The 8,873-nt window shown below is 48.8% G+C and overlaps 1 protein-coding gene across 1 annotated transcript in view; it reads right to left on the bottom strand.

Moving 5' to 3' along the window:
• The window catches only part of ADAMTS17 (ADAM metallopeptidase with thrombospondin type 1 motif 17), a 918,064-nt gene extending 909,475 nt beyond the window's left edge, over positions 1–8,589 (bottom strand). Inside the window, exons 1-2 of the mRNA XM_042783577.1 lie at positions 8,511–8,589; positions 7,703–8,073 (exon numbers count right to left, since the gene is read on the bottom strand). Coding sequence (XP_042639511.1) covers positions 7,703–8,073; positions 8,511–8,589 — 450 coding nt within the window. The remainder of the gene's footprint in view (positions 1–7,702; positions 8,074–8,510) is intronic.
• Between the last annotated feature and the right edge of the window lie 284 nt (positions 8,590–8,873).

The raw sequence follows: 8,873 nt of genomic DNA, 5'->3' as shown, positions 1-8,873 counted from the left end.
AAAAAACAAAAACAAAAAAAAAAAGAGCACAGCTCTTCTCTGACACACAGAAGGCTGCCATGAGTCAGAATCAACTCAATAGCAACTGGGTTTTTGGTTTTTTCTAGCTAATATTGGCATAACTTCTTGACATAACTTAGAAGATGCTTTTAGACAAAGAAAATCAGTTGGTCATATGGATATTCTGGAACTGAAGAAATATCTCTGCTTGAGAAAATCCTATGACTGCTGAACTCACTGTCCTACAAAAGTCCATGCTGGTATTTAGGGCCACGAGAGCCCTGGGAAACCCTCTCCAGCCCTTTTTTCAGGAGGGTGAGTCTTAGGTGCCTTTTCTATATTGCGAAGGTTAGTATAGATCAAGGAAAAAAATAAACTTGCTGTCAAGTTGACTCTGACTCATGATGACCCCATGTGTGTCAGGGTACAAGTGTGCTCCATGGGGTTTTCTGTGGCTGATTTTTCAGAAGTAGATTGCCAGGCCTTTTTTCTGAGGCACCTCTGGGTGGACTTGAGTGGTCCAAGAGGATGGAACAGATTGAGGCCCAGCATTTGCTTCCTGTGCAGGTAAGTCTGTGACTGGAGGCCTCCCTACTACACCTGCCTCTGCTCCCCTGGGGGCCGCGGTAGGGTTGGAGACTTGTACCTCTCACATGGAAAGAGTACACCTGACCTAGCACAGGCATCAGATATTTTTCAATCCCAGGCCACAGCCTCATTGCCCTCTCTCCTAAAGCACCAAAGTTCTACTGCTGGAGCTGCCACTGCAAATAAAGAGGGCCTGCACATAAACTTGGTCTGCCTTCCAACATCAGCTTCCCTGTGATGAGGGGGTCACTGCTGGCTGCCCCTCTTTCTAATCATTAGGTAGAATCAGTGACTGAAGCACTGTTGACTTGTTCTTCAAAATCTCTCTCAAAGCCTGTCTGCCTTTCCATTTCCACAATCCAGGTGCCCACCTGCCTCTAGCCCCTACTCTGCCAGCCTACCTCCTGCTGCCATCACTTGGGGCTTCCCCAATCGACAGCCCACAATGTTCCCCACTGCTTCTAGGCTGGGGGTACTCAAAGTGGGGTCCCCAGACCAGCAGCATCAGCCTCGCCTGAGAACTTGTTAGACATGCAAATACTCGGGGCCCACCCCAGACCTGCTATGCCTGAATTTCTGTGGGTGGGGCCTAAAGATATTTGTTTAACAAGCCCTCCAGGGAATTTGGATGTACACTCAAGTTTGGAAACCTGTCCTAGGATAAATTTCAAATGTCTTAGGTTGACATCTGGGGTCATGCCATCAAATGTATGGGTCCCTTTTCTCTGGTAGGACTTGGCTTGGTAACCATCACTACTCCCTCCCAGAATCTAAGGACCACCCCCTTAGGCTCCAGTCCTCCCAATCCCTGAAGTCCCCACCCCACCCAGCCCCTCAGCCTTGCTTCCAGAATCTCTTTCCTGCCTCCCCGTGCTAACCTGCAGACTGATGCACATTCTCTCCTGCGCAGCTCCAAGTGTCTCCCAGATAGAACCCGCATTATACTCTCTTTCTCTCTCTCTCTCTGAGGCCAGTTGGGAATCTACTACACTCACCTAGACATGGCAGCTACATGATAATGATCTGTTCATTCAGTCAACAGTGTACACTGATGGCTTAATCTATAACTGGAAAAGTCTGGGAACAGCTGGTGGGGCAAGAAAAGGAACGTATTTTTAATGCCTTAATGTACCAGGCTCGCACTGAATGATACCATAGACTCTATCTTATTTCATGTGCGGGCAGTGGTAGTTCAGTGGTAGAATTCTCACTTTTCATACAGGAGACCCAGCAGGGTTCAATTACCAACCAGTGCACCTCACCCAGTCACCACCCATCAGTCACTGGATGCTTGCATGTTGCTACGATACTGAACAGGATTCGGCAGAGCATCCAGACAAAGGCAGACTATGAAGAAAGGCCTGGTGATATACTTCTGAAAATCAGCCCGTGAAAACCCCATGGATCACAAGTCTGACCTGCCCAGTCAGGGGGACAGCACAGGACTAGGCAGTATTTCATTCCATTGTGCATGAGGTCAGCATGAGTCAGGGACCGACTCAACGGCAGCTAGCAATAATGACATCTTATTACATTCTCTCTATAGCCATGTGAGGTTGATGTAATGCAAGCCTTCATGGTTGCACCCAGGAGGCTCAAATGAGTGAACAGACTCACTTAAGATCACAGGGTCACATTCCCAGCCCTGAATATCCTTGCAGTTTCATTTCCTAAAGAACAAGAGCATAACTATGTATCTGTGTGCCTGCATCCAGAACCGTGCATAGGGAAAGGTTAAACGATGACTCTGCCTAGTACCCTCCAACAAAATGGCTGAAAAATATCTCTCATTGTGCAAACCAACACCAGGCAGCTGTGGCATTTCAGAGTTCAGTGAATACACTTCAAGAATGCAATCAGTCTGAGAACACTTCTTCAGTTCATCATCTCATCTTGTACTTCCTTTTCCTTTTTCACATATTGCCAACTAAAAAGTTCAAAGTGGAACATTTATTTACATGCCTTAGGTGACAGTCACTGGCCACCTAGCACCTAAGATCAGTGGTGCCGAAAGCATCAAGTATCTGGTATCCAGAGAGCTCAGCTTAGCTCAGGAGGGCTGCATTTGGAGGGAATGCCTGAGAAATGGTGATCAGACAGAGAAAAATGTATGGAGAAAAGACAGGACATAGAGGAGTGAATATAAAGTCACCATGAGGCTAGCATGAAGGCTCTGCCAAACAAGGAGGCCAGAGGCTCAAGAATTCTGATTAGAGTTCTTTCCTTTAATGCTTCCATGTCTCCAAACTTCAAAACTGTCTCTGCCCTTACTTCCCTGTGAGATAAAACAGAGAGGAGCATCTACTCAACTACTTCTTTTTACAAAACTTTAAACATGGGTTTTGTCTTTTCTGGGTATGTTTATATTATACATTATAAATTCTTTAGTGATACTCATTGACAAGGGGTTCTTGGGTGGCACAAATGGTTAAGTGCTCAATTACTAGCCAAAAGGTTGGCAGTTTGAAGCCACCCAGAAGTGCCCCAGAAGACAGGCCTGGCAATCTGCTTCTGAAAGGTCACAGCCTTGAAAACCCTGTAGCACAGTTCTGCTCTGCACACATAGGGTTGCTGTGAGTTGGAATCCACAGGACAGCAACTAACAACAATAGCAATTGGGGAACCACTAAGGACAATGTGCCTTTCTCAAACCGTATCAATAATATAATGAATAATTTTGAACTTTGGTTTATTCGCTCCCTTCCAAATGATCTTCACACCACAACAATTTTACCAACTGCCATCAAGTCTACTTCAACTCATGGTGACTCATGTGTTTTAGAAAAGAACTGCCTTCCATAAGGTTTTCAATGGCTGTAACCTTTCAGAAGATTACCAGCCCTTTTTTCCAAAGCACCCTGGGTGGACTCAAACTGCCAACCTTTGGGTTAGTAGCTGAGCATGTTAATAATCTGCACCACCCATGAACTTCTTATATAATTTGACCAAAACCCAAACCAAACTTACTGCCTTCAAGTCAATTCTGACTCATAGCAACCCTACAGGACAGAGTAGAACTTCCCCATAAGGTTTCCAAGGCTGTAAATCTTTACAGAAGCAGATTGTCTCATTTTCTTCTGCAGAGTGGCTAGTGGGTTTGAATTGCTGACCTTTTGGTTAACAGCCCAATGTCTTAACAATGATTAAATCCTCTCATCTTAATCAAGTGGTAATATATGAAAATGCTGGGTACTTTTATAATTAGTAGGGTTTATTGATAACTCTCTTTTCTACAAAAAAAAAAAAGAAGAAGAAGAAGCAGTAACACCCCAGACCTGCCCCTTCTTCCTAGGAGTCAGGCACAGGCAAGTGGCCCTCTTGAGAACTTGGTTTCCAACTGTTCTAACTCAGGGCTGGCTGACCTCAGCCTCTGTCTATTTGTACCTGGATGATACTTCAGCTTCTTCCCCTGTACAACAAAGCTGAATATTCTCTCCAACGCTGCCACATGGACTGTGAGGAACAGGTTAACAGAACACTGAATGTAAGAGGTCACTCACTGGATGAGAGACTCAAAGTTATGGTCCTTCAAAGTTTGGCTGTGAGTCCAAAGGAGGCAAACTAGGAAACCCCCTGGAAAGCAGGAATAGCTTCTTAACATTCCATAGCCCAGAGAGCCTGGATGTCCTGTCTGATCATAACACTGCACATACAGTGCTCTCTTGGCTGGCCACAGCCTCCACCAAGAAGAGGTGGACAGACTTCCAGGAGCCTGTACATATCCACCTAAGGAAGAATGGCCACTGCTCCATAGACCACAACTGATGCACGGGCTCTGGCCCTCCCCTCCTCTCCGCTCACTCTTCTTCACGTGCAGAGATTGGTTCAGGCCCTGCATCCACTCATTTCAGGAAGTAATTCCAAGAGTCCTTTTGGAAACTGACATTCATTATAATTCTTGAAGTTCCATCTCCATTGAAATCCAGTTAAGTTTAACCTGATTCTAATTCTGCTGGCCTTCCTCAACCTGGTCCTACTCACAAGAGGCAGCACAGCCAAACTTAAGTAAATTCACAGGGGGTGGAAATACCTTCTTCACATGTACACAGTTTACTGCTTTGAAATGATATGCTTACAGAAACTCTTCCAAACATCTACATTATGTCTAACCACTCTCTGAAATGTAAATAAAAAGAATAAACATAAACAGAAAACGATTAATATTTGAGCTTGTAGTTTGTGAAAGGCCCAAGAAGGACAGCTTACACGGCTTTTCAAGGTAAGTCACGGAGAGAAGAGACATCACCAGGCCCGCCTCTCTGCCAACTGCCAAAAGACAGGACACAAAACCAAACACAATTTACACTCTATGTCACATAAACAATTAGGTAATGATCTATTCCAATCACTCTTATCAAATATTACCTTGAGACAAACAGCACAATTCTATACAACCAGGAACAGACGCTCGATGCTCCCTGCTCCCAAGCTCAGCACTCCCTGCTAAGCCATTTTGAAGATGTTAGATGTGGCAGGATTTAGTAGCAATTAAAATGATACCCGATGTCAGAATACAGTTTACTGGAATGCAGCCACATTCATTTGTCTATGGACTGTCTATGGCGGCTTTCATACTACAATGGCAGCACTGAGTAGTAGAGACAGAGACCATATGGCCCACAAAGCCTAAAATATTTACTATCTAAAATATTTATTCTTTTACAGGAAAAAAAAAAAAAAGTTTTGCCTACCCTGCACTACATGACTCTTTGGATACAAGGAGGCTTTGAAATGCCCCATCCATGGCCACCAAAATCATCTGCTTGTGATCTCTCCTCTCCTACACCTTTTAGTGATACCAGTTCCAACAGAGAGACACACAGACAACTCCACATCTCAGCTTCACAGTCCTCTCCCAATGGTCAATTGAGCTAAAATAATCACCGAGCTGTGTCCAACATAGGTGAGAACTATAATCAAAGTAAATATGGAGTGCAATGCACACTTGGTCAGCCTGAGTTCCTGTTGCTTTCTTTTATTTATGATTTCCAGGACCACCGGGCAACCAAGAAATCCATTCCAAACTACCACACAGCAGCTTCCCTCCTGCCTTCAGTCCTTCATTTATGTGTAATTATTGTTGTTGTTGTTTGCCGTCGAGTCGGCCCCGACTCATAGCGACCCCTCCTTGGGTTTCTAAGGCAGTATCACTACGGAAGTAGGATTGCCCAACTAATTAGAGAATAGTATTTAACACCTAGCTTCACACAAGTGGGCTGAACAAGGCAGACTAAACAACAGAAGCATCTGGTCAAACAAAAATTGAAAATCTAAAGTCTTAGAAGTCCACCAGCAACTTGTTCATATTGAACTTGGCTTCTTGGCTAGGTTCCTTTCTCTAAAGCACAGCGCCCTCATATGGAGCCAAAGGGAAGGAGAGCCTTCCTGAAAAACCAGAGGACTTAAATGAACCCTCTCTCTACTCAGATCCCATCTGTGAGCGGGTGGAGAACTCACTCTCTGTAGGATTTCAAATCAATGCTATCCAGATTTCCACCCTCAGCTCCTTCACAGATAGCTCCTCGCTGGAAACTTTACACCAAGAAGTATAAACTCTGACCTCGACAGAAACTTACTAAACTTTAGCAAATGGGATTCAGATGTTTCCATGTACAGTACAGTGATGTGACCTAGACTTTAAACACTTTGGCAAAAACATGAAAAATGATGCGGGCCTTGCAGTCCCTCCCAGAACACGATACAGCCTTTAGTCCTAAAGTAATCTGTGCCTTTCTCACTCCTACTTGTGCCTCCTCACCCACAACCCACAGTCTCTGCCCTGGTGATGCACTGGCCTCCAGCCAGGCCCCACCACAGTCTATACCATTTTCCCTGTTTAACCAAAAGCAGCCAAATCCCAGTCAAGCAAAAGTGGATCCTACCCTGATCTGGACTCAGAAAATTCCTGAAAGGGGAACTAGTGAAGGCCAATACTAGGAACCCACCCCAGCATTCCCCTACATTGCTAGGAAGAAAGCAAAAAGATGTGGATCCAGTCTTTTTAATTTTGCTGAACATTTTAGCTGATTTGTTGTAGAGAGTTAAGGGCAAAAGAATTCTTCTAGATGGTGGAACAAGACAAGGTAGAGGTCAGGAGAGCTGTTTCTAGTGCCTAGGAATAACAGACACAAAAGAATATTAGAAACTGCCTCCCTGGAGTCAGGCCTGATGGAAGATAGGGAAACACCATACATGCTGTGCCCTAATCCAACACCAGGCTCTGCTGGGGGCAGCCTGATGCCAGTCATGTGTGATCCTTGCAAGTAGGATGAAAACACTGGGAAGGGTTTGGCTGGGTACTAGGGCTACCAAGTGATCAAGGCTACCAAGTGAGTACATACAGAGCAGAGGCCTAAGAAAAATGGTGGTGCAAACCCCAGGTGCACAAGAACATCTACTGTTCCTCAGAGCACCTGTCACGGGTACCTCAAATGTGGCAGGGAGGGGGGGACACGACACATTGCTGCCACAGCAAGGGAGCATCTAGGGACAGGCATAGAGTCTTATTGCCAGTGTAAATACAGAGCCTCCCTAAAACCTGGCTGGGGTGGATGCAGACAAATGTCTGCTGAGAACACCCTCCTCCTTGCTCTCCCTGTTGGCTAAGAGTGGGTTAGCCCCTACCCTGGAGGAAAGGGAGCCTCCAAACTTCCTCGCCAGGTACAGAAAAGCTGAAAAGGACAGAAAGAAGGTGAATGCTCACTATCCCATCCTCATATCCAAGAATACAGGGAATATATACAAACAGGCATTTCAACAACACTCACATACACACACCCATACAGATGCAATGAATGAAGGACCCCTTTCAGGCTGAAGATTTCCTCTAGCTAGATCTGAGCTTTCCTGGATGTGCTGGGGTATTCACCTGTGCAATCCCAAACCCCACCACCTCCAACTCCCATTCACTCCTGCAGGCCCTGCAAACTGCAGAGACTCAGCACCATACAATCCAATCCGAGAGAGGTGACACTGGACAATCCAACGCTTCCCTTCCTGCCCCGCACTGTGCACAGACCCTCTGCCAGCAGTGGGGAGGGGAAGGTGGAGGTAGGAGAGTTTAAGGCTGAACTTCCCACCAAGGCACCCCCCCACCCGCAGAGCCGGGCAGTACCAGGCCGCCGGCGGCGCCGCAGGCGCTGAGCGAGGCGAGGGAGCCAGGGTGGCCGAGCACCCGACCGGAGTAGAAGCATAATTCTGCAGGCCGGCCACGACGCCCGGCAGCGCCCGCCTCCTCCACCTCGAAGCGGCGGGACAGGAAGCGCAGGTCGCGGCGCAGCTGCAGGTACAGGTCGCGCCCGAAGGCTGGCAGGTGCAGCAGCAGGGCGCGCTCGCCGGGCCGTGCCCGCAGGGCGGCGGGGGGCGCGCGGGGTCTTCGCCTCCGACGAGGCCCTGGGGTGCTGGGCAGCGGCGGCAGGTGCACTTCGTCTGGGTGCACCCGCCGCGGGAGTACCACCTCCACGTCGGCCGCCGCGTCGCCGCCAGCTGCGGGGAGAGAGGAGACGCGTCAGCACGCTGGAGCTCGGGCTGCCCGCCCGCCCGACGCACTCGAGAGCCAACGCTAGACATGGGGTCGACTCGGCCCAAGCGCCGCTGTCTGCCCTTGCTTCTTCCAGCTCCCCCACTCCGGCCGGTGCCTGCGCCTGGGCCCCGCGCCCACCCGGCAAGGGCTCCTGCGCCGCCGGCCAGCGCCTCCTGGACGGCGCCGAGGTACCCGAGAACCGGTGGCTGAGCGGCCGCCCAGAAGCCGCCACAGCCCAGCGCTCGGGTCCAGGCCCACAGGCGCCTCCTACCCCACCGCGGCCTGAGCCTGCCCTCAGGCCGGGCGCTGTCAGCCTGCTGGAGCTCCAGATGCCGCGCGGCAGCAAAACGAAGGTGGCCGGAACAGAAGGGGAGAAGAAGGGTGCTGGAGAGCACGTTACCTGAGCCCGGGTCCAATCCCCAAACCAGCAACAACAGCAAGGGCAAGACGAGAGGAGGCAGCAGGGCGCCGTCACACATGGTACTTGACTGCAGAGTCCGGCGGACAGTCCCGGCAAAAGGAAGAAGGCGGGCGGCGGCGGCGCCAGCCTAACCGAAGCCCTCAAGCCTTTGGAAAAAGTAATTAGCGCTGCGGACAAACCCAACGTGGTAAACCCCGAGCCCCGCCTTCCGCTTGGAAAGCAAGAGATGATTGGGCTCTCGCTCGCTCCTGCCCCGCCTCCCCCTTTCTTATTAGCTAAGACGGGTCAAGACCAGGATACGTAGTTAGGTTGTAAGCACTTTCTTACACGTGGTTTCTGGGC

Source organism: Orycteropus afer, unplaced genomic scaffold (assembly GCF_000298275.1).
Source record: "Orycteropus afer afer isolate SDZICR_OR568_19922 unplaced genomic scaffold, OryAfe1.0 scaffold00019, whole genome shotgun sequence".
NCBI lineage: Eukaryota > Metazoa > Chordata > Mammalia > Tubulidentata > Orycteropodidae > Orycteropus > Orycteropus afer.
This window is presented reverse-complemented; position numbering and strand designations above follow the sequence as displayed.